The sequence below is a fragment of the Vicugna pacos genome, chromosome 7 (assembly GCF_048564905.1).
Source record: "Vicugna pacos chromosome 7, VicPac4, whole genome shotgun sequence".
NCBI lineage: Eukaryota > Metazoa > Chordata > Mammalia > Artiodactyla > Camelidae > Vicugna > Vicugna pacos.
Window position 1 is genome coordinate 12,246,385 of NC_132993.1, and position 25,460 is coordinate 12,271,844.

General features: G+C 48.0%; 1 protein-coding gene across 7 annotated transcripts in view; it reads left to right on the forward strand.

Annotated features, from left to right (window-relative positions):
- The window catches only part of DENND2A (DENN domain containing 2A), an 86,123-nt gene extending 62,545 nt beyond the window's left edge, over positions 1–23,578 (forward strand). For all 7 annotated transcript variants that reach the window (XM_072964336.1, XM_072964337.1, XM_072964335.1 and 4 more), the window contains 8 exons: positions 1,894–2,034; positions 3,391–3,539; positions 14,302–14,479; positions 16,041–16,082; positions 18,873–18,990; positions 19,391–19,636; positions 20,733–20,819; positions 21,736–23,578. In XM_072964336.1, the coding sequence (XP_072820437.1) occupies positions 1,894–2,034; positions 3,391–3,539; positions 14,302–14,479; positions 16,041–16,082; positions 18,873–18,990; positions 19,391–19,636; positions 20,733–20,819; positions 21,736–21,767 (993 nt within the window). In that variant the 3' untranslated portion in view covers positions 21,768–23,578. The remainder of the gene's footprint in view (positions 1–1,893; positions 2,035–3,390; positions 3,540–14,301; positions 14,480–16,040; positions 16,083–18,872; positions 18,991–19,390; positions 19,637–20,732; positions 20,820–21,735) is intronic.
- The last annotated feature ends 1,882 nt before the right edge of the window (positions 23,579–25,460 follow it).

The following is a 25,460-nucleotide window of genomic DNA, read 5'->3' on the forward strand; positions in this document are numbered from 1 at the left end:
ACTTGCCAAAGACCACACAGCAAATATTCAGTATAGAACCAGAAACAGAGCTTTGGCTAACTGATTTCAAGAACTCAGGTTATTTCTAGGTGAAGAACAAGGGTGACTGAAATGGCAAATTGTCCTTTAGTACAGAAAGAGGAATCGTGGATAAGAACAGCTCTCAGAATCTCTGAAGGAAGGGGTAAATACAGCTGTAGCACTGCTACGTAACACGCCTCAGTGGCTTAAAGCAGCTGTTGTGTATTCTCGCGGAGGGGCAGGTGGCTGGGGTCATCTCACTGGTCTCCGTGGGCTCCCTCCTATGCTGCTAGTAGGCTAGGGGCTGGTGATCTAGGCTGGCTGGTCTGGGCTTTAGGCTGCAAGTCTGGATTTAGGGCCATCATCTTCCTTAGACAGTAAATTGTCCCATGCGTGCTCCTCTCATGGCTGTGGCAGGGGCACAAGAGGGTAGGCAGAAACACACAGGGCAGGTCTCCTCAGCCCAGAACTGCACACGTCACTTCTGCCTCTTTCTACCAGCCTGGTGTTCCTCAACCTTTTTTTCATTTTTGCTCCCCTAAGCATCCTTTTTAGATTTTTTTTCCCTTAATTGACTCCCCTCCCCATGAAATTATTTTTAATTTTTTGTTCTATTATGTTCTTTTTATGCACTAAAATATACATAATATAAAATTTACCATTTTAACCATTTCTGAGTGTACATTTGATTGGCATCATGTTCATTCACATTGTTGTACAACCATCACCACCATCCATCTCTGGAACTTCTTCATCTCCCCAAAGCAAAACTCAGTACCCACTAAACAGTAGCTCCCCATTCCCTCCTCCCCCCACCCCAGCAGCCACCATTCTATTTTCTGTTTGTTTTGTGAATTCGACTGCTCTAGATAATCTCATGTAAATGGAATCATACAATATTTGTGCTTTTGTATCTGGCTTATTCCACTTAGCATAGTGTTTTCAAAGGTCATCCATGTTGTAGCATGAGTCAGCATTTCATTCCTTATGGCTAAATAACATCCCATAATATGAATATCACGTTTTGTCTGTCACTCATCAGTTGATGGACATTTTAGGTTATTTCCATTTTTGGTGATTGTGAATAATGCGATTATGAGCATTAATGTACAAATTTTCATGTGAACATATGTTTTCATTTCCTTGGTTAAACATCTGGGAGTGAAACTGCCGTGTTGTATGGTGACTCTGTGTTTACCTTTCGGAGGAACTGCCAGGCTGCTTTCCAGCAGGGCTTCACCAGTTTACACTCCTACCAGGAGAGGGTGAGGGTTGCAGTTTCTCGATCTCCTCACCAATACCTATTATCTGTTTTTTCACTACAGCCATCCTAATGGGTATGAAGTGGTATCTCATTTGGTTTTGGTTTGCATTTCCCTAATGGCTACTTCCCCAGAAAAGTTTTAATTCCATGGATATATCACATATCTGTTTAAGTACTGTGGCCCCTTAGAAGGCAACAGACCCTCATAATATGTAAGTTTGTTCACCACCATCCCCAAAACCAATTTTTACCCCCTTGAGGGCAGTATTCCTCATTCCTCTCATTGAGAGTGCATATTGTAATCCAGTAAGTCACGTGGCCAAACCCATGTAATAAATAGGACAGTTTTCAAAGTCAGGGGGGCAAAGAACTATACTTCATCTCTTTAGTGGGAGGAACCGCAGTGACGTGGAAAAGGAGTGGCAGCGTAGAGGGGTGAGTTGGGGCCATGTGCACAGGGTGAAAGAGACTGTAAGTGCAGCCTGATGCGGCCAGCAGGGCTTCCCCACAGTCCCTCAGCCTCCGCAGCAGGCCCTCTTCATCAGGAACAGCGCCGCCCCTCAGTGACCTGACTTCAGGGTAGCTGAGCTGCTTTCTGACCCTTGTAGATCTTGGATGAGGTGGAAAAACGACGAGGCATCTCTCCTGCCCTGGTACAGCCTCTCATGAGGAGCGTCATGGAAGCCCCTTTCCCAGCCCTGGGCAAAACCATCATTGTCAAGAACTTCTTGCCAGGATTTGGAACTGAGGTAAGTCCCTCAGACAGCCAAGTGCCTGGGGTCCAAGGCGCTGGCTTTCAGTGAGCTGTCACGTTCGTTGATGTCTTCTTGCTCCTCAGACTGGCCCAGACCACCCATTCATGAGAGCACCATACTTTCCACCCTCAGTCCACTCCATCCAGCCCAGGATCCTGGCTCAGAGAGCAGCCCCCAGGTCTATGGCAGTGCGCAGTGTTTCTTCCATGATGTTGGCCTCGCAGATTAGGGACCTGCACTGAACTTCCTTAGCTTCTCTTAATAGTAAAACAGATTCTTTTCAAGGAAGACAAGCTCAGGTACTACTTTTTATTCATTCCAGACTTTGAGGCATGTCCCTTTCTTTGGCTGGGCTGGGATTTGATACCAGAACTTGTATTCATCCTTCTCATTCCCTGTATGTGGCTCTGTGGGCATCAGAAGGCAGATCCCATTCAGCCTTGGGTGTCTAGTTCTAAAGGCCCTCGGAAAAGCAGGTCAATTCTGGAGGCAGGGGAAGATGAGGATGTGTCTGGGAAATTCTGGAACAACCCGACTTGCCAGCACAGAGAGGAGTAGTCTCCCTGTTGCTGGAGAATCCTAAACTGCCCCATGCCAGATGCAGGTAGCTTGGCCGTGGAGATGTTTACCTTAGCAGTGAGCCCCACTGTATGGGCAGCACCAGGCAGGTGCCGTGCTGAGAGTAAGAACCAGTCTCCACTCACCGCGAAGAAGTCAGCTATTTCAAGAGAAAAACGTGCACATGAGTAGTGACTTGAAGTGAACTCAGGAACATTTCAACAAGCACAAATGAGAAGATACGCACGCTAAGCAGACACACTGAAAGACCTGTCATCAGGAAGGGACAGGTTGGGGTTGAGTTCATCAGGAATCACCTTCCAGCAGAGGCAAGTCTTGGATCTGCTGGTCCTTCTGCATGAGCCTGTGGTTCCCATTCCAGCAGGTAGTGTCCCCTGTGAGATAGAGATGCTTTCCTGTAGGACTGCAACTGACAGGACATCAACAGTCATAGAATCCCCCTGTGCTGGGTCCAGATACGTCATTGACGGGGAGAGCTTGTAGTCATCTTGGGCCAAGAGCCACTGGTTCTGCCATCCTCTCCCCCACCTCCATGCAAACGGTCCTCATGGTCAACTGTGAGACTGGGTCCCTCCCAAACATACCTTCTTCCCCAGTCTCCTGGGATCTTTATTTTCTCAATCCCTCTTGTTTTCCTTTCTTTCTTTCCTCTTTCCCCCGGCAGTGGGTCACCTCTACTGAGGACCTTGGAGCCCCAGGCCTGCAATGCTTGTGAGAGGCCCAGCTGAGCAGGCGGGGCCCCTCCTCATGGCTGCTCCTGTTCCCCGGCAGGTGATCGAACTGTGCCGCCCTCTGGACTCCCGGCTCGAACATGTGGACTTTGAGTCTCTCTTTTCCTCTCTCAGCGTCCGACACCTGCTCTGTGTTTTTGCCTCCCTGCTTCTGGAAAGGAGGGTCATCTTCATCGCAGACAAGCTCAGGTACCAACCTTGGCTACTTCTGCTAAAGTGTTTGAACGACAGTCGGTCTCGCACTGCCTGGAATGTGCAGGGCAGTGATTGCCTAGGACTGCAGAGGAAGCTCCTCCAAGGTAGGAGTGCAAACCAGCGGGCAGCTAAGACTGGGGATTTGTGCGGCACGCTGCTGGTGTAAAGTGAGGCGAGCCTGCACTTCTGTGCACTGCTTACCTGGTACTTGGCCTACTTTTCACGGGCTCTGCTTTGTGTTGGGCAGCCTACCACGTGCTAGAGAAACAGGTGTAAAGCACGCAGAGCTGTCCTCAGAGAGGTTTCAGTCCAGGTGGGGAATGGAGAAGTAAATCCAGTACTGTGTTGTAGAGGCGGTATGTTCTGGAGACCAAGGAGGGTGCTTGTTCCCAGAGGAGGTGAGTTCCCTGAGTCTTAAGATGAAGAGCAGGTAGGGAGCACATTCCAGGCAAAAGGAGCTGTCTGTACAAAGGCAAGGAGACAGGGGAGGCCAAGAGCGTCACCGTCAGGAACTGCAAAGCAGCTCACTGTAGCTGAGCTGAGAGGAGAGCCAGGAAGTGGCAGGGCCCCGTCACAGGAGGGCTGCAGGGCCATGCTGGAGACCCCAGGCATAGGCAAAGGCATCTCTTCCTCTCAGTATTAAAATAAATCTCAGAGAGTCCCACACACAAACTCATTGCCCAGTCGGATGCTCCACACCCTAATGGTCATAGTCAGTGATTGCAAAGCCCAGGTCGTATATCAAAGAAGATCCTGAAGGAGATGCAAATAGGGATTTGGATTAATTCTGAACTTAAAAAAAAAGAATTCCTGGCATTTTCATCATTTCAAAATACTGAATCAGAGCCTTCTTTGCTTCGGGACTGAGGGTACAGATGCACGAGTCCTGGCTGCAACGCAGGAAGGGCTGGGCTGTGGGGCCTGGCTAGAGAGGGGCCAGCCAACCAGGAGAGGCAGATGAGGCCAACCCGAGAGTCCATCTGGAAAGAAGAAATGCCAAAAACACAAAAATCGAAGAACTGTGGTTTGGAAAAGAAATATGACTCCCAACTCTGGAAGACAAAAGGGAGGAAGAAGAAAAGGAAAAGAAGAATGGAAAAGACAAAATGTGTGCGAGTGGAGTCCATCAGGAGGTGTGGTGGGAAGTGGAATCCAGCCTTCTTGCCGCCACAGCCCATCTGGTCACCTTGATGACGTTCCTCTTTGGACGGCAGCCACTTGGCTATTCCCAGACTCCTCCCACCCTGGTTTTGAGTTAGCTGTTCACTTCTAATGTCATAGTTACTTTATTCCCTGTGTTCTTCTGTCAGCTCAGGAAGCAGGCCCAGCCTCTAAGCCTGCAGCTGGTGCTGGGTGCTGGGCAGTTCTCCAAGCTCCCTGGGCACTAGGGAATTCAGACCAGAGAGTTCTCAAGGTCGGGGCCCTGGAAGCTAAGGATGAGTAATAACCCTTCAGTGACAGGGATCAGATTTCACAGTAACTATCTGTATCCTCTGGAAGCCCCAACCACCCACCACTCCCCCACCATCTTTAGTTGTAGAATTCTCAGGCTGTACTTTGGAGGAAGGAAAGTGATCTCAGAAAGGCCTAGGCAAGGAGTGGAAGGCCCAGCAGGGAGGGGGGAAATGGTCCCTTGAGGCACTTGCTTCTGGATTGAAAATGTTAGGTTCAGGAAGGGTCCAGCCTGAGAATACGTCTGAGAAGATGGGTGTGGCTGGAGAGGAGCAGGCCAGCCAGGTGTGTCCCCCACCCCGACCCAGGCTTTCTTTGGCGGGAAGAGGAACAGAAAGTATCGTCCATTTTTTTCATCAAGGTACAAAGAAAGAGAAGGTGGGAACAGAAAGGGAGGGGAGCCTCGTCAAAGACAGATGCACCCCTGAAGGGCAGCAGAGGGCACATGTCAGAGGCTCGGGGCACCATAACACCTGGGAGTGCTTATGACAAAGATGTCTGGGAAGGGTCTTGGCCCCCACTACCTTGTCCCTGGACAGATATCTGAGCTGACAGGGCAGACTCTGGGCCCTCACACAGAGCTTCTGTAGTGAGACAACAGAACATGAAGGGACTCCAGCCCCAAAAATGGCCCCGGCCCTTCGCTGTCCTGGTTGGTTCTCCCAGCCCCTCCTCTCCTGCTCTGCGAGGAGACAGGTCACCACGGGGTCTGATTGGAGGGACTTCCTCTCCTCACCTCCCATGGTGCTTGGGATTCCATCCTGAGGGTTAGTCTCCTGGAGCAGCAAACACCTCTCAGAGGGGTGAAATGCCAGCTGTGGCCGCTGCAAGCCGTGGGCACTTGCATAGGGCGCTTACTGCCTGCTAAGTGTCTTCTTTTGCAGCAGCTGCCAGACATGGGGCACTGAGGAGATGGGATTTCTGTAGAGGAGGAGGAGGGAGCAGTAACGTGGATAATTTTGGTGCCCTCCTTGGGTCCAGAGCCAGGCCATGCTGCACTGACTACTGTGTGTGTGCATGCATGTGTGTATACAATACCTAAGTTACATTTTCAGACCCTTTCCAGCATTCAGACTTGCACGGCCATCTCTCATCATGCAGGAGGGGCCTTCCTGGAGTAGGGAGGAAGCCTGAACATGCTCAGCTGTTGGCCCTGGGTCTCCTCATTTAGGAAACAAGGGTTTGTCTGTGCCCGGCCTTTGTAGCTCTGACTTGCTAGGGCTCCGGTGTGTGTCCCCAGAGGCAGCCGTGATTCTCCTGTTACAAAGGGCTCCAAGTGTTCCATCTCTTGCCCAAAAAATTAATCTTTCCATTCAATACAAGCCCCATGCAGACCTGAAGAGGTGGGAAAATAAAGAAAGAAGGGCCCTTAGAGCTTGGAGGCAGGAAGAGAGCGAACCTGATGAGAGTGACAGCCATGCGACGTGAGAGCTGGCACACCGAGCGTCGCTCCTGCACCAGACTGGGCCAGGGGTTTGCCCTGCCTTCTTTCAGGATCTCAACAGCTCAGTCAGATAGGCTTTACTCATAGGAAACTAAAAGAGGTTGTCACTTTGCTCAAGGAAGCTGTCAGCGGGAGGGCTGGGATTCAGACTTGGGCAGCTGGCTCTGGAGGCCGCCGTGGTCTGGGGGTGGGGTGGGGGCAGTGTCTGGGGTGCTGTCTGTCTGCAGAAATACATCAGGAATGTCTTTTTAAAAACAAGCCATTAGGACCCCCTTCGTGCTTGGTAGTTAGGCCAGAATTGTCTCCTGAAGAAGCTAAGACATCTATGCTTTTCTCCTCAGGGCCCACCCTCCCTTCCAGCCTTTGGCCTTTCCAGCCGGGGCCCCAGTGAGGCAGGTGGACTCTTCGGAGACCCCCAGTCTCTCCCAGTTCTGGAACTCTGACTCCGTGTGCTGGGTCTCCAGGCCTCCTGGAACTGTGCTGCTTAGTGTCTGCCCTCCCAGAAATCCTGGTCCAGAACCTGCTAAGCCCCCATTCCTGACCTAGGACGCATCCCCTTCAGGCATCCTGTGCTTTCTGCCGTGTCCCCGGGGACGACCACCTCGTCTACCCAGCTGTGAAAGATGGGGGTGTAGACTATGTAATTTCCACAGGATCCCTCCAGTTCAGATGCTCTGTGATTCTGTGAATGTGCTGCTGAGGGAAAGTCAGCCCCAAAACCAGACATCTCCCCACCCCCACCCTTAAGTGCCAGGGGATTTGATTCTGGACAGCATGTCCCTGCTACCACTGCCTGCCTTAGAGGGATTCTAACCATGGGCACGTCGGAGCTGGTGAGAGGCTGAGGTAACTGCTCATCTCATGCCCCTCTTCACCTTATTTGGGTTAAAGATACATATTCACCATGTGTGGATCTGCTGTCACGGGATTCCCAGGCCTCCGCTCTAGACGGCGCTCAGAAGTCAGGGGCAGCGTCTGCACCTCCTCTTGCAGCTACAGCTGCCTACTTCTGGGGGGTACTCAGCTCAGCCTTCTCTTTTGGGGTCTCTCTAACCTCAGATGTGCCCCCTCCCCTAACAGGCCCAGTAAGCCAGCACAGGAAGCCTGCTCCCATGTGAGACGGGGACCTAGCTAATGAGCACAGCGCAGCAATGCCACCGAAGAGCGTGGTGCGTGTGAAGTTAGAAAGCTGGAACCCACCTTCTCTTCCCCAGCCTGCTCCGCTTAAGGGCATTCCCTTGGGAGGAAGAAGTGGCCACTGAGTTCTGACTTATGGGAAAATAGCTATAGGGAATGGAAGTGTTTTGGGGCCAGGCTGTGACAAACAAGTGGTTGGCCCCAAGTTGTCTGACCTGGAAAAGTCTATGAAGAAAGCCTGCAGCGTAAGTTCCCGCTGGTCCTTTCATTCTCATCACCTGGCCCCACTCTCTCCAGGCTGTACGTGCACTGATTTCTAGCCCTGCTCAGAAATAGAAGCCGGCCTCTCCTGATTTCCATCTGTAGCCCCAGTATTCTCAAGGCCACAGAGCAGGGCATGAGAACAGGGCACGCCACCAACTCAGTGAGTGGCCTTGTGAGATCCCAGAGTGGACGTTAGCTTGCTTTAGGCCTGTAGTCGCTGCCATCAGTGCCCTTCCCCACCACATAATTCACTTACTCATTGTTACTAGTGCATCTGCCCACTGCAAGAGGAAATAGCAGGGAGTTGTGGCAAATATTGCTTGAGTTATTAAAGGGTTTTAAGTTGAGCCAAAAATCTATCAAATTTAGAGTAACATTTTTGCTCTGTTTCATCTTTAGGGTGGACATTGAGTGTTTCTTAAAACTGTCAGGCTAAAGTTTGGCAGATGGAAAAGAATTTTGTTGTGATGGCTTGTTCTGTTGTCATAACAACCCAAATAAATATTTCCCTATACCCTTTTCTTCATTTCCCTGATGATAAACATTTTGTTTTTTAGCTTATTAATTTCAGTTCCCAAAGTTTTAGCTAAATGTACAGACTAGGCTGAATAATAAAATCAGAGCTGCACATAAACAATGTGTACAGAAGTTTTAGATGGGACAAAGTTTTTAATAGTCAAGAAATGTACTTTTTATCTTTTTGGAGTGCGTTAAGACCAGAAGCTGAATGACAGACTTCTAGCTAAGGATAAGTAGGATTAGGCGGTCCAATCTTGCTGAATAATAGAGTTTGAACCTTGGCCTTGACATGAAGTAACTACACAAATAAGTCCACATGTAGCTGTGCACCTTCATCTTGCGGGCTCCTTTGGGTTCATTTTTAACCAGTTTCTGTAAGCTTAAAAGGGGTCCCATGTCCTATCAAGAATCAGTTGCACCAGCAATGTTTGCTGTCTCAGGAAAAGGTCGGCCTTGTGAGCGTGCTCTCTCCAGGCAGGTGAGTTTGCCAAGGCCTACCTGAAAGTGGGACCCGGGGCCATCTTGCCAATAGTCTGGCATCCAGAATACAACTTCAGATGTCCTCAGAGAGGCTGACAGTTTTAGAGATACATTTAATTCAGCAAAGTCCTATGGAAAATGCAATTGTAATAGCAATAGCACAGTGCCATCAGACTGATTACATATTGAGCATTAACTATCTATTTTGCCTGTGAACACCAAGAAGATAACATTTGAAGCAAGATTTAGACAATAGCATAACCACAAATTGCCTTCGACTCCAAACCCATCACTAACGGAACCGTGGGCTGGAGGCTTACTCCGGTTCCTCTCTCCGAGCCAGGTCCCTCCCAGGCTGTGCCGGCTTTGTGTGTAGTCTTTTGGGGGCTTGACTGCGGCAGCTTAAAGACTCTCCGACACTTGTATCTGCTGGTTCCTCAGAGCGAGTTATCACCATTGCTCCTCCGTCCTGTCTCCACTAATGAGCTGGAGCATTACCCTGCAGTGACAAGCCCAGGTTCTTTTCTCACCTATTTCCAGCTCCTGGCTCCTGTTTCCAGTTCCTGGCTTTCTCTCCTGTAGTTCATAGTTTGTAGATGTTAAAGCTGGAAGGACACTAAAAATTAGTCTGCTTTCTTCATGTTACAGATGAGGAAGCTGAGGCCTGGAGAAAGACTTTAGCTGAGATCACACAGGGAGTAGCAGACTCGAGTTTTCTTTTTTTTTTTTTTAATCTATTTTTTGGCAGAGGAGAGTAGGGGGAGGTAATTAGGCTTATTTATTCTTTTATTTAATGGACGTACTGGGGATTGAACCCAGGACCTCATGCATGTTAGGCATGCACTCTACCACTGAGCTGTACCCTCCCCCTCAGACTCAGTTTTCTTGAGGCCCAGCCTGTGCTCTTTTTAACTTGATGACATTACTTTAGAGTTTGAAAGTACAGTAATGGAAATACGGCAGCCACTGCATGCTGACACCCACCTCCCGCTAGGTCTCACCAGGCACCAGACCAGATCAGAGTTACCTATTTTCACTCATGTTCCTAGGAGTGATGCACCAAGAGACACTTTGCTTGGAACGCCAAAGCATGCTGATGCACTCATCCTCAAATTCCTGGGGTCTAACTCTGGAAACTCATTGTTTACTTTTCTGGTAGCATCTTAGAGAAAGCTCTTTGTTTGATTCTTTCTGGTTCCTAGGTGAGTTGGGAGGCTGCTGAGCATAGTAACCCCACATATGGCACAAAGGGTTAGTAGCAACCAGAACCAAAGTGTCTTATGCAGGAGAACTCTAGCACTCACAAAGTGTATCCTGATGTCTCTGGACTGATACCTCAACCCTCAGGAACCACCACCGAATAGCAAAGCATTCTGGGACCTGACCCTTCTCACCTGTGCCCATCTTTTAACCTTGTGGCCCAGCTAACCTCCCACTGGGGCATCTCCTCCCTCCCTCGCTTTTGTACAAATTGATCACAGCTGCGGGCCCTGGCGTTCCTCTCCTCCACCCCAACTGTAATGAGAGCCAGCTGCCAGGGCTCTCTTCTTAGGACTTCCTTCAGAAACGCTGCCTCTCCTCCAACCAGCAGATACTCATTAAGGCTACAGCCAAACTTGAAGAGTCAACCTTAGCATCCCCAAAACCATGCATAGACTATTCTTGGCACATTTCTAAGAAACCACCAATCCTAGCAATGCCCACACCCCATGGAAGTTTCCTCTAACCTTCATGAGTTGGGGAATAAAATTTCATTAGGGCTACACTCAGAATAATCCCCTCTTTTCTCATCTACCATTTATTTTGGGGGAAGAGTTGCCACTAGCTGTATTATTTGCAGAATCTGACCTTTCCTTGCAGTGTTTCAAGAGGCAGAACTTTTTTAGAACATTCGTGTGGGCTGGAGAGCAAGAGGGATGAGACCCCGCCCAGCACTGCCTGCCGGTCGTGTTGCTCCCCACGCTCTGTGCTCCACACGTGCCAGCTAGTAAGGCGGCAGGGGAACCAGGCGTAGGACATTGGGAACCAGCTGCAAGAGCGAATCAGACCATTGATAAAGCAAACAAACAGAAACCACTTCTTAGGAGTAATCAAGTGGCAGCACCTACTTACATGCCAACAGGTGCCCCAGTTGAGTTGTCATTTGTACCCATCAAAACTGAATACTGTCCTTTAACTCCCTGCCTTCCGATTGAATGAATGAATGAATGAATGAATTTCTGTAACATTTATTTACCCGCCCAGTGTATCTAGCACTGGCATTGCTTATCACTTTTTTCTAAACTTGTTCCAGCGGCCTTCCCCATCCAGCTGGTTCACACTCACCGCAGCTGACCCGGGTGGCCCCCTGGCACTGCAGGGCAGCACAGGGCTCCAGCCAGGACACACAAAGTGCCGCAGCAGCAGAGAGGCGGGAGAAACCCTCTATACTTTCTCCTTCTAGGGTTGAGGCCAAAAGAGAGCAAAAGGGCAGAAGGCCTTTTCTTTGAGTTGGGAAAAAAAGTTAAACAGATTGATTTTTCTGTTGCAGTGATTGAGAAAACCCCAAAGGCTTCTCGCTGCGCCCCTTCGTGCCTCTGTTCCTCAGCCTTTTATCTTTTACTTCCTTCCGTCTGCAGAACTCTTCCCTCCCCACCCTGCCCCCACCCTGAATGCAGAGGTTACCTTCATCTCTTACGGCCTCGGATTCTTTAGCTGTAAAATTCAAAAGAAGATGCACTCTAAAATCTCTCCAAGTCTAAAATTCTGTAATTCTAAAACTTCCCTGGAGTCAGAAATTCTTAAACCGCAACTTTGAAATGTAAAAAAAAAGAAAGAAAGAAAGAAAAAATTCAGACACAAGTACTGCATTTTTATTCTTCTTTAGTGAATTGACTAAAGTGAGAGTTTCACTTGCTGAAGGGACCCAGGATGACAGCATCCAGACCATCACATGATCGACGCTTTCTCCCAGTAATATTTAGGAACTTATAAAAATGTGCTATAAAAAGAGGTGGATTTCATACACAAGGCTTCATTCAGGGAATTCCTTCTAAGGCTCTCTTTTAAGGGACTCTGTCTAGTCACTAGGAAATGAAACCCAGAATCCCAGTAAAACATGTAACATATCAAAATTCTAACTCAACCATCACTGTCTACCTGCCTCCACCCCCCAGTTCTCTAGCTCAGATCATTGGCTTCCAAGCCTTCTTACTGCAGTCTGCAATGAGAAATACATTTTACATTCAGACCCAGTGTACACCCCACATAATACACACAGATAGTTATTTACAACCAGGGGGAAAATGAAGCACACTCTCTTATTTTCTATTCTATTCTTTTTGTTTTTGTTGTTCTTAATGCTAATCACAACCCACTGAAATTATTTCAGGACCCATTAATGGGTCCTGCACTAGACTCAACTCTCCTTGTTTATATGTTAACATCCTTCTAGTTTTCGAAGTCATGACCTCCCACCTATAGTCCTTGGCAGGTCCGTTTTGTAAACTGGCCAGAATACAGATTCGTCCTAAAATCAAAAAGTTTTAGAACGAAGTGAATTCATCACATTCAGGGATCTACAAATTGTAAGCAATTCACTAGCAGTATCAACATTCTTGAATATCTGGGAGAAAGTGATGCCTTAGGAGAAAAAAGCTGCTCTGCTTTTCAGGAAGCTACCTTCAGAAGTCACTTCACCCCAAGCTGCTGGCTGAATTACTGATGTTGCTCTCCTTGGAATAAGTCCTAACTTTAGTCTGTTTCATTCTTACTCAGCTGATTAAGAAGGTATTATGGTGACAGAAACAAAATGTTGGGAGAGCATCTTTCTTATTTTGGGGGTGATCGTTTGAAAGAAAAGGCAAGACCAAATATCAGTGAAATCTGTGGATGCTATGCTACTAAGAGGCATTTCATGACTCCAGGGAGCATTAGGAGATTGATTATTTGCTAAGACAGAGAACAGGAAGGTTAGGAGACATGCTGATAAGTGAACAAGATTCAGCATTACCCTTATTAGGTTAGGGGCCCCCAAATAGGGGCAGGATGGAAAAGAGCACCAGTGTAGATTTTAAAGATGTCTCAGGGGATGCTAGATTCAGAATAACTCACTAGATTCGGAGGAAGCTAAATGATTTGGGTGAGGGTCACTTTTTTTAATTGTGGTGAAATATATATAACCGTGAGATTTACCATTTTAATCATTTTTAAGTGTACACTTCAGTGGCATTAAGTACATTCCGAGTGTTTGCAACTGTCATTACAGTCCATTTCCAGAGCTTTTTCCTGATCTCAACTGTACCCTTCAAACAGCAGTGCACCGCTTTCCCTCCCCCAGCCCCTGCTAACCTCTGTCCTAGTTTGTCTCTATGAATTTTCCTAAGTCCCTAATATAAGTGGAATCATACAATATTTGTCTCTTTCTGCCTGGTTTAACTTACTTGCTAGCCATAGCTTTTAATCTACCTCTTTTCTCCTTAAGTAAGCAGAGCTAAGTGATTTTTTTGTAAATGGGCTCAGAAAAGTTTTATGACAGTGAGATTATAGGTGCCGGACATCACGGGAACCCAGTAAAGGAACATTAATCTATACAGAACTCGGCTTCCTTGCAACTTTATGAAAACAGAGCACAACTATGAACAAAGGCAAACGTTCAGGAGTTGTCCTAACAAATGAAATGCTGGTTACAGGGCCCATGCCCTGAAGATGACTCAGTACACTCACGGGAGGCTCCACTGGGCCCTCATTTTTGCTTTATTCTTACGTTTATTCTTACGTTGCTTTATTCTAACAAGCTTCTACAGTTTCCAATCCCATAGCATCCTAGAAACAGCATATTAAAGTGAGAGGAGAGGGAACTGCTTTAAGCAGACTCGCTAGCAATGAGAAATGATTGCAAGGAAGTAGAGAAATCCGGACCCACCCATCTTGGGAGCCTGCCAGTCGTCACTGTGTTGCAGCAGGTAGAACTGATGTCTAAGTGATGATCCCAGAAAATCCACCCCTTCACTCAACAAACTGAGCATGAATCCGGGCACCGTGCAAAGCGCTATGGATCATGATTAATAAGGCCCAGCGTTTGCCTATAAAAGACTACATTATGATCATCCTTTAAGAAAGACTCCGAATATTTCTCAATGTTCTTTTTCTATGTTTTGAATTCTGGGCGAGAAGAAACTGTACATGAGTTTTACTGTTACACAGCTGAGTCATTTGGAGCGGAGGGCTGCACGTGAATGCTAAAGGACTTCCCTGTTTTCCCTCATCACACCTACGTATCTTAGGATACAAGGCATCTTCAATAAGAGAAGGAGCTCCCATGAGAAAAGATGTTTTGGGTGTGTTGGGGGCGAGTGGGGCTTGGGGGGTGGAGTGTGAACATTTCTTTCCGTGGACGCTGCCCACTCTGTGAGCCTGAGTGGCCCGTTCTCCACACCCTCCCTGAACCGGCCCTTTCTCCCCTCCTCTTCTCGGCTGCAGCACCCTGTCCAAGTGCTGCCACGCGATGGTGGCAGCCATCTACCCCTTCACCTGGCAGCACACTTACATCCCGGTGCTGCCACCTGCCATGATAGACATCGTGTGCTCACCGACCCCCTTCCTCATCGGGCTGCTCACCAGCTCACTGCCACTGCTCAGGGAGCTGCCACTGGAAGAGGTGAGCTCTGGGGGTGTCCCCTGTGCCCTCCCTGTGGGGAGCAGAAGCAGGGGGGAGGTGTTGGCTAAGACTCTGCAAGCAAGCGGTCAGGGGAGCAAGGGGCCCCCAAGGCTTTGTCAGTTAGCACCCCTGCTCCTCCCTTCCAAATCTGCCTCAGGAGACCCCCCCATGACTGCAGATTCCATTTCCCCTCTAAATGCCATGAACACCCACTGAGAAGGGTAGAAATCAACTTAACCAGATTTTAAAATACGTAACCCATAAACAGTCATCTGCCCTATCCTTCTCCCCTCTACCCCTCATCGCCGAGGGAAGAAGTTATCTTTGGACTAATAACGAAGTTGACCAAGACTGTGCTCCTACAAATAGATCCTTTTTCATATCAGTTAAAAAGACAACAACCAAAATGTTTTCAATGATCAAGTTCTGGATTTTCAAGTTAGCATCCAAAGTGAGGAAAGCCCTACTTGGAATTTCCATGGTTACTTAGTCCCAGCCCCTTTCTCTAAGTAAGTCTCTGTCCCTGTGTACTAGAATTCCCAGCAGTCAGATGAAGACTAAATGATGCTGTGCAGTCCTGAACCCCAGGGGAGCGCCTGGCCCTGACATCCTCCCCATGTCCCCAGATTCAGCTCCTCTAATTGCCCAGATAGTCCTAAAGTCCCATTCAGTATCCACCTGCACACTCAGCTCTTCGAGTGTGGCTTTGTGAACTGCACCGTTTGCCCGGGTACCCTGCGATCCCTACCAGGGCTCAGTTCAGCCCATGAGTGTATGAGAGAAGGAAGCAGAGCACTCCGTCAGCCCCTGGGCACGGTCTCTGGGATGTGCTAGAACCCGTGTTTCTAGCTGTTGGTGGAATCGTGGTGGCCATCCCGGCCCTCTGCTCATCCTCTGTCACAGCCAGTGGCCTACACTGAGGCCTGAGACTGGGCACTTGCGTGATCCATGGGCCAGCACCCCCTTAAGTTCTGCACCCCATGCCCCTCACTTGCTTCACCCTAGTTCTGGCCCGGGGTCCCAGTGAGGAGGGAGGAAGAAGGTGCTTTATCCCAGAAGCCCAGCACCTCAGCAGAACTTGCAGGTCGGACGGGCCCAGTCCTCTGGGCCTCTCTCCTCCTACCCCACTGAGAGAAATGACAAGGCTGCTTGTGTAGCTGGAAGGAAGCGGGGGTGCCGGGGTGGGGAGTTGCAGAGTTGCGTGAAATGGGAACAAATGGGCTCTAGCCTCTGTCACCACCTCAGGAACCCACACACTAAAGAACAGTCTGAGAGGCTCTGCCTTAGCCCATCCAGGAACAGGGCAGGGAGTCCAGCCCGGGGCCCACACGTGTCCCGGCCTGCGGTAACAGTGTTGAAAGCATGTGTTTCTGAGGAGCCCTTTCCCCCACCTCCCCTCTTCATCACTGTGGCTACAGTGGCGATGTCTGGAAACCACAAGTGGCCCACTCCACCCCCACCCCAGCTGCCTCTCTGGTTGCCAAGAAGGAAGAAGGCTGAGTCCATCTCTATACGCCAGATGCCCTGGTAACAATAATAGTCCCTTTTCTTCTTCTCGTAGGTCCTTGTGGTTGACCTCGTCAACAGTCGGTTCCTCAGACAGGTGAGTAAGAAGGCCAGCCTCCCCCCACCGCTCTGTCTGTTTTCATCTCTTTGTTGTTTGGGCCTCAGCTTTCCAGCTCTGAAAAGGCTCCCGGGTGGGCTTGGGACTGAAGACAGGCTGGCGGGCTTGGGCGATCCTTGGCCAGGGCTGGACTGAGGACAGAGAAGGAGGCAGAGGCCAAAGAGGAGAGGTTTGGACAAAGGATTGATTGGCACGTGTTCTGTCACAGAATGGTTTCCTAACAATTAGAATCTTTGTATAGGTTGTAACTATAAACACTTGTCTTTTTCAACATGCTTTTAAATAATGTTTGATAATAAATTTCATGACATACAATATAAAGTGGAAAAAATCAGAATGCAAAATTATATACATTATTTTGCTGATCTTGTTTTTTTTTAAAGGGTAAGAACAAGAAAATATATATATAACTCTAAAAAAGATTAAAAGGAGATCTCACCAAAACATTAATGCTGGTTGTCTTCAGGTGGGAGACTGAAAGAGAGACAGATTATGAGTGATTTTAAATTGTTTTTAATACTTTCATATATTTTCTATAATGATCATAAACTATTTTCATTATCAGAGAAAGTAATACACATTTAATTTTTTATTGTCACTTGCCAGAAAGGCCTAACTGCTGTCAGATCCTGCAAAGTATCATTACATTAAGGTTTTCTGGGCATTCTGAAGGACTGCTTTTAAACTTGGAGTGGCCACTGAAAAGTTATGCACATTAATGCCATTTTTTATCATTAATTTCATCTACTTTCACTTCCCAAAGGCCCTCCTGGTAGGCCTGTCCCCACGGCCCTCCTGCTCTGAGACCCAGATCATAAAGCCAGCTTTGAATCGTACTGGTTATCTGCCCTGACCAACGGCCCCTGATTAAAACTAGTCACCCTTTGTGGCGGGGCGGTGGAGGGGAGGTGGCAGTGGGAATCATTTACTGAGTAACCACTAGGTGCCAGACACTTTCACAAAGTAATTGTATTGCATTTAATCTTTTTTTCCCAGCGTTAGTATTATTGACATATAACATATGTAAGCTTAAGATGTACACAACACGATGATTTGATATATATATGTACTGAGAAATTATAACCACAATACGGTTAGTTAACACCTCCATCCCCTCACATAATTACCTTTTTTTGGTATGGCGATAAGATTTAAGATCTACACTCGTAAAAGCTTTCAAGTATATAATACAATATTGTTAACAATAGTCACCAAGTTACACATTAGATTCCCCAGAATTTCTTCACTTTATAGCTGGAAATTTGTCCACTTTGACCAACATTTCCCCATTTCCTTCACCCCCTCAGTCCCTGGTAACCAACATTCTACTCTATTTTTATGAGTTCTTTTTTTTTAGATTTCACATACAAATGAGAACTCACAGGATTTATTTTTTGCTGTCTGATCTGCTTCACTTAACATAATGCTCTCAGGGTCTTCCATGTTATCAGAAAAGGTGATATTTCCTTCTTTTATGGCTAAATAATATTCCATTGTGTGTATGTGTGTGTATATATATACATGTTTATAAAAATGTCTATTCATGTCCTTTGCCTATTTTTTTTCTATTGAGTTATATGAGTGCCTTATGTATTTTGAATAGTAACCCCTTATCAGATAAATGACTTACAAATGTGTTCCCCATTCTGTAGGTGCCTTTTCAGTTTGTTGGTTGTCCTGCTGTGCAGAAGCGTTTTAGTGTGACGTATTCTCGCTTGTTTATTTTTGCTTTTGTGGCTTGTGCTTTTGGTGTCATATCCAAAAAAACTATTGCCAAAATCACTGTCAAGTAGCTTGTCACCTGTGTTTTCTTCCAATAGTTTTACAGTTTCCGGTCTTACATTTAAATCTTTAATCTGTTTTTTTCAATCCACATAATTTTTGTGAGTGTTACATGATAGGGGTCCAATTTCATTCCTTTGTATATGGATGACCAGTTTTCCCAACAACATTTATTTAAGAGACTGTCCTTTCTCCACTGAATATTTAGCTCTCTTGTCAAATATTATTTGGCCAGATATGTATGGGTTTATTTCTGGCTCTCCATTTGTCTATGTGTCTGTTTTTATGCCAGTCCCATGCTGTCTTGATTACTATAGCTTTGTGATAACGTTTGAAATCAGAGATTATGATGTCTCTGGCTTTGTTCTTCTTTCCCAAAATTGTTTTGGCTATTCAGGGTCTTTTGTGGTACTAGACAAATTTTAGGATTTTTTTTATTTCTATGAAAAATGTTATTGGAATTTTCATAGGGATTGCATTGAATCTATAGATAGCTTGAGTAGTATAGACATTTTAACAATATTAATTCTTTCAGCCCACGGACACAGAGTATCTTTCCATTTACTTCAGTTTCTTCCATCAACATCTTATGTGTATATGTATATGTGTGTGTGTATATATATATATTTTTTTTAATGTTGGTACTGGGGATTGAACAGGACCTCATGCATGTTAAGCATGTGCTCTACCACTGAGCAATTACTCTCCCCCCTCAACATCTTATATATAACATTCAGTCTTCACAATGAGGTAGATATTGATTAGGAACCCATTTTACAAATGGGAAAACTGAGGCTCACATAGCTTGTAAAAAGTGGAATCATGATTCAAACCTCAGACCTCTGGTTCCAAGTTGTGTTCCTTCCACTAAACCAGGAACTGTGCCAGGCCTGCCCTGCAGTGTATCCAGTGTGTCCTGCTGGCCAGGATGTAGCCACCACCCCCAGAAGCTAGGGAGATTGCCCACCTGCTTTTTCTGCTTTACAGATGGATGACGAGGATTCCATTCTGCCCCGGAAGCTTCAGGTAGCCCTGGAACACATTCTGGAACAGAGGAATGACCTGGCTAGTGACCAGGATGACAGGCCCCCGGACTGTAAGCGTGGTAAATGCCCAACTACCTCCCAGACTGCGCCTCCCCCTTCCATCATTAGAGTCAGGGAGCAGTGTGTATGGGCATGTCCCACTGGGCACTGGGTTAAGTGGGGAAATGGACAAGAGACATGTACGAGGAGAGAGACTGGGGCTCAACCCTTTTCTCTGGACCTCTTTGTAACAGTGAATTGTGGGGAAAGCTTTTCCCACCTCCCCTGTTCTGGCCCTCAGATATCTGTTTAAAGGTGGAGAAGAAATGACTTGCTCACTGTGGGTAACCTTCTTCATGGATCATTACAGTTTGCCGTCCAGGGAGCCAGCAGTTCCCCGTTTTACTGACTGGCTTGTCCCAGAGGCTCTGCCTCAGCCCGCCGCCCTCACCGGTCCTGGTCCTTCCCCACTTTGCTCAGGCCCTGAGTCCAGCCCCTTGAACGAGGTGGTGTCTGAAGCCTTTGTCCGCTTCTTCGTGGAGATCGTGGGCCACTATTCGCTGTTCCTGACGGCGGGCGAGCGCGAGGAGAGGACTCTGCAGCGAGAGGCCTTCCGCAAAGCCGTCTCCTCCAAGAGCCTCCGCCGGTTCCTGGAGGTTTTCATGGAGACCCAGACGTTTCGGGGCTTCGTCCAGGAGCGGGAGCTGCGCCGGCAGGATGCCAAAGGTCAGGGACATCTCCCTGCTGGGGGCTGAGGCAGCCCGCGAGGCCCAGATCCCGGGGGTGATGAGCAGGGAGAAAGGACCCAGGGCACAGACGGTAGCCGGAATTGCGTGTGGCCTCCTCTGGAGAACGTTCATTCTTGCCGCCTCTGAGCTGGTGAAACTGCCCTGACATCCTGCCATCTCCTCAGGCGTCTCTTCCCCTCTGCTCGCCTCTCCCAGAACCACACTCCAGCTTCTGTTGGCAAGTTCTCTTCTGTTCCACTCTCTCCAGCTTGCTGAAACTCTCAGGGACACCCTTTCCTTCCTCTCTCTGTGGTGCCTCTCCTCCTTTTCCTCAGGCCTCCTCTCTTCCTGTCTGCCCTTCTCCCTCCCCCTCCTCCAGGCCTGGGGATGGGGTAGAGGAGCAGGACAGGCTGGCCTGTGCCCTCCACTCTGTGTGGGGGCTGCGGATGCCCAGCGGGCTGGCCTCGGGTGGGTAGGACAGCGGGTGTCCCCCGACCTGGGGAGCCTGTGGGCCATCTCTCCATGAGACCACCTATCCCCCTACCTCACTCTCGCTCCTCAGGGTTCACAGAAGGAGCCCCCTGTCCATGGAAGATCAGTGGGTGATGAAGACAGTGTGCCTAAGGCACTGGCCCTGGAGGAGAGCTGAAAGCACCTCAGAGGTGACTTGCTCGCCCTCCTGAGTTCACAGATGGCAGCCAGGTTCCCAGGAAGCCAAACCACTTGGCCAGGGGCCCTTTTATGGGAGAACGTAAGGGAAAGGAAGACCGCAGGAGCTCCCGAGAGCCAGGACCGTCTGGTTCGCTTTGAAACCACGTGCCTGGCACAGTGTAGATGCTTGGAAGGTGTTTGTGGAATAAAAATAGGATTTCATGTACGAGCTAACTTTAAAGCTTTCCAAAGACAGTTATTGCACAAGCTTGGGCAATTATAAGGGCAATAAAAGCCCTTATAAATCTTATGCTTCAGAGTGTGCTTATAGGAGGAGCTTCGTCTCAGAAACAAAGTTTCTCTTTTCTATGGTAGTAAAGAAATGGATGCTTTTAGAAGCACAAAGAGAAGGAACTAATGGTTGGGATTTTTCTTGTCAACAGGTCTGTTTGAGGTCCGAGCCCAAGAGTACCTGGAAACACTTCCCAGTGGAGAACACAGCGGTGTCAACAAGTTCCTGAAGGGACTAGGTGAGACCCAGGGCTCTTGATTCCCATCAGCAGCCTCCAGGCCCTGGGGTGTTGGCCCGTTCTCTGCACTGGAGCCGGGGCCTGATAACGCAGAGCTTGGAGGCCTGCACTGAATGGGCCAAGTCGGCATTTTACCCTCCTCTTCTAATCTGTCCCCAGAGTATAAACAAAGGACACAAATGCTCCCCTCCCTGCTTTCCTGGGCCCCTGGCTGTCTTGCTGTTCTTTCACTATTTCCTCCCACGCTCTTAAATGTTCTGGGGAATTGGGCTTAGAGGCATGATGAATGGAACCAGAGAAGGGTTTCTGGCAGTAAAGACTGGACCAGCCTCCAAGTGCCCCTGAAAAGTGGAAAAGTAAGAATTATAAGGACTACAGTTGAATCAGCAAAAAGGCCCTCACTGGGAAAGGGAGAGAAGAAAACGGAAAAAGATGAAGGAGAGGACAGGCCCTAGTGAGGAACAGCTGCGACCGTATCCCTGCAGAGGACCTGCAGGGGGCGTGCTGGAGCCTGACTTGGGCTGACGGCTGCCTGGGGAGGGACCGCCTGCCCCCCACCTCCACCTCGAGCTCCCTACCCTGGCCTGAGTTGCTGGGAGTTTTCTCCTCACTTGGCGCTCAGGGATGTGTTCCAGTCAGCGCTTCCTGTGTCATCATATCAGAAGCAACGTCTACAACTCTGACATGCTTCCTTTCAGAACTCCAAGTCTGAGGAAGATGGCTTTTCACTGGGGAGGTGCATGAGGCCTGCAAGGGGCAACCAGGCAGGGCGGATCCTCCCAGCTTCTCCTGAGCACCAGGAGGAGGCTCCCGGGGGTGCTGTGGGAGGCCACAGTTGTCCACACCACATCTGAAGTGAAAAGGGCAGGATTTAACTTTGTCTGCTTGGTGAAATGTTCTCATTTTCTTTTTTTAGGCAATAAAATGAAGTTTCTCCACAAGAAATAACCCTCAACCCAGCCTCATGGGAAAACTTCCTCCTAGTGCAACCACATGTTTTAAAAACAGTCCTGGGGGCCTTTCTGAAATGTTGGTCCCTGGTTGTCCCAGGTCATGGGATAAAGGCCAAGATGGTTTCCAGCCACCGCTGGGCTCTCCCCAGGACCCAGAGCCACTGGAAGGTGCCACTTCTTCAGAACAGCACTGGAAATGGGACCTGAGGCCAGGCACATTCAAATGGATTGCTGGGGTTGTTGGTTTTCGAGATTTTGATTTTTTAAAAAATCTTAGATATTAAAAAAAAAGCATTTGGGTTTTCTTTTTATTACACCATGGCTAAGAAAACTCTGTCCTGCCCTATGCCATCTTTGCCTGGTTCATCCTTCCTGGCTTCTCTGCTCTGGAGCCAAGAGGAGAGGAGGAGAGGGGAAGGAGCCACCACCAAGGACTTGGAACCCAGGAGCTCTCCTGCGCAGAACTGGGGACAAGTGTGGGAGTCAAGGGGGCAGCGCTGCTGCCATGCCTCCAGACGCTACAGACACTAGCCACAGGTGTCAGGGCAGGAGTCCTCTGGGAAAAGGACTGGCAGGTATGTGGAGTGGAGTCAGATCTGGGCTGAAAGGAAGAACGGGAACAGGAGGATCTGGCTTCCTTGGATGAACTGCGCTTCAAGCTGGCCAGTGGTGCCACCTGGTGGCCGAGGCCATTTGTTGTCCTGCCACTGACTTCCTTTCTTGCCTCACGGGCCTGACTCTTCTAGACTGCCTCCTTCCTCTTAGAAGCCATAGAGCCATCCCCTGCCTGAGCAGCCCATGACTTTTAGAGGTACACACAAAAAGAGGGAACCTCCTCGCGAGATCTGCTAATAAAAATTCTTGGAGGTCCTAAAGCTTATGATGCCGCCTCTTTGACCCCATTCTTATTTGTACTTTATGAAATGTCCCAATTTCAGTGTAGGGGCCCAGAGAGGCACACCTGACCTAGCACACATGCAGCATAGATGGAGGGACTTTTGTTGTTCACGTGAACAAGAGGGAGCTTCCTCTGACTTGTGTAGCCAGAACGGCGGAACTGGGATTTCTGGAGAAGGCTGCACTCTGGGCACTGTCGTGCAAGGGCACAGCAGGGAGGCAGGAAGAGAAGACTGGGCAGCACAGGAGAGATCTCAAAGCAGGCCTCAGGGCCACCCCGAGGCCCACCCGCTGCCTGCCTAGCCCACTGGTGGATTCCCTCTGGATGATACCAGCAACCCTGCAAAGACACACAAAAGGGATGTGCTCTGACCTTGGCAATGGCCCAGGGGCCTGTGCTGCCTGGCAAAGGTCCTTGACCTTTAGGGATTTGTGAGCAAGGGGGTCTTCTGAGGAAAATTAAGAACAAGAGGAAAATGAGGAAGAGTCTGACGTCTCATTCTACATTAGGGGTTCTTAACTAGAGTCATGGACACCGCCTCCCCCCCCCCCCGGCAAATTGTACCCAAGATTTGGTGTGCCCATTTGTTTTTCAGGGGGGAGAATCCATAGTTTCCATCAGATTCTCAAAAGGGTCCAAGGCCTCCAAAATGGTAGGAACCAGACTATGTGTAACAATGAACTTGGGTCGATGTGTGTGGTTGGGGTTGCAGAGAATCTCTGAGTGTGGGGGCTCAGGAATTATAACTAACAAGCTCCTCAGATTAGTATTCACTTCATTAATACCAATATTCTCCCCAGAGATGATCCCTTGTAATATTTTAGAATATACTTTCTTTTCTAACTTATTTCATAGTTATATTGTTTACTCAGCACCTCCAAGTGAATAAATATACATCTTTGTCAGCATTTCTAATGATTGTATAATATTCTATTTTGTAGATATACTAAAAATTATTTTACTAACTCATGCATGCAGGATGTTTCCAATTTTTATTATAAGGAGCATTGAGAAAAACATCTTTGTAAAATTATCTTAGTACATTTGCCCTATTTACATTTTCACTTATGCTTGAAGTAAAATACATATACAGAAAAGTGCTCAAATCACTAATAGACAACCTGACAAACCTCCACAAATTACCACATCCGTGTAACCACGTAACCAGCATCCAGGTCAAGAAACAGAACATCATCGGATGCAGCTCACCGTTCCAACATCCCTCCCATCCTGCTCCGCGTAAGTTTAAACTAAATCAACTAATCAATTGTCTGCATTTTGCAAAGTGTTAAATTGGGCTGGGGAGGGTCAGAGACAAAAGAAAAAAGCAGAGTTGTGATCCCTGCTCACGGTCTAGGGCAAATTCTGGATGGATAACACTGTTTGGATTTAGAAACAAAGTGTGGTCACAAAGCATAGGTGTGCTAGACCAGATCACTGCCACTCCACCTTTGTGTCTTATCCCACACCAACCACCATCTGTCCAAGAGCCAAGTCCTTTAATGCCAATAAAAAGCACACATTTTCCATGAAGAATGTGTATGTGTTTAGAGGCATTTCATTATTGTGTTTAAATTCATGGTCGATCACATGGTCATGAAAAAGAGTTGGAGCAGGATTATTGGGTGGATGTTCTTGCTGTGGAATATCAGAGACAGTTGTGGGCAAGGAAGGGGAGTGTGGGAGCAGGTGCAGTTTGTATATCTTGGGAAGAGGCCAGAGACAGCGAATCTGAAAGTGAAGGCAGCCATCACCACTGCTGACACAAGGAAGAATGAATTCTTAGAAATTATCACATAAACTCCTCTTACTCAGACCAAGAATAATAACATCTGCCATTTTTGAGTATTTCTTCTTGCCCGTTACTATGTTGAGTTCATCACGGGTATTATTTGATCACTAGAATGTAAGCCTCACAAGGGCAGGGACTGTGTCCACCAACTTCACTGCTGAATTCCCAGAGCCTAAATCCAGTGCCTGGTGGAGCAGTCTCTCAGTTAATGTTTGCTGACCAAAGAAAAAATTCTAGAGTGGTACTAAAAAAAACAGTACCAAAAGTGGTGCTAATACTGTCTCTATCGCAGGCCAGAGCTCCTTAGAGATGGATGCATACCCACAGAGCCGAAGGAGTGCGTTACCAAGGGGACTCCACCTGCTGCTGACTGCAACAGCCATTCCTCGCATGTCAGATACTTTGTTTTCAGCACAAGCACCAAGCTCCTAGGAGACCCCATTAACAATCAGCAGGTTGTTTGGTGAGTAGGAAGTTAGAGCAAAGGGTGTGGGAGAGTCTGGGGGGAGCATCTCCCCAGGAGGGGAGGGGAGCCCAACAGCCTCCCCTATCGGCCCTGCGGATTCCTTGATCCTTGGCATTTCCCCTGCCCCCCTACCTCACTCCATTTCCTTTTTTTTTTTTCCATTGAGGGAAATTCATATAACATAGAAGTAACCATTTTAAAGTGAACCATTGGGGAGGGTATAGCTCAGTGGTAGAGTGCATGCCTAGCATGCACGAGGTCCTGGGCTCAATCCCCAGTACCTCCATTAAAATAAGTAAATAAACCTGATTACCTCCGCCCACTGAAAAGAAAATGATTTAAATTTTTTTTAATAATTTTTTTAAAAAGTGAAACTTTCAGCAGCATTTAATATATTCACGATGTGCGACCATCAAAAACATTCCCTTCACCCCTAAAGGAAACCCCACACCCGTTAAGAAGTTCTCCTATTCCTTCCTTACCCCCACCCCCACACACCCCAGTTCCTGGCAACCACCAATCTGCTTGCTGT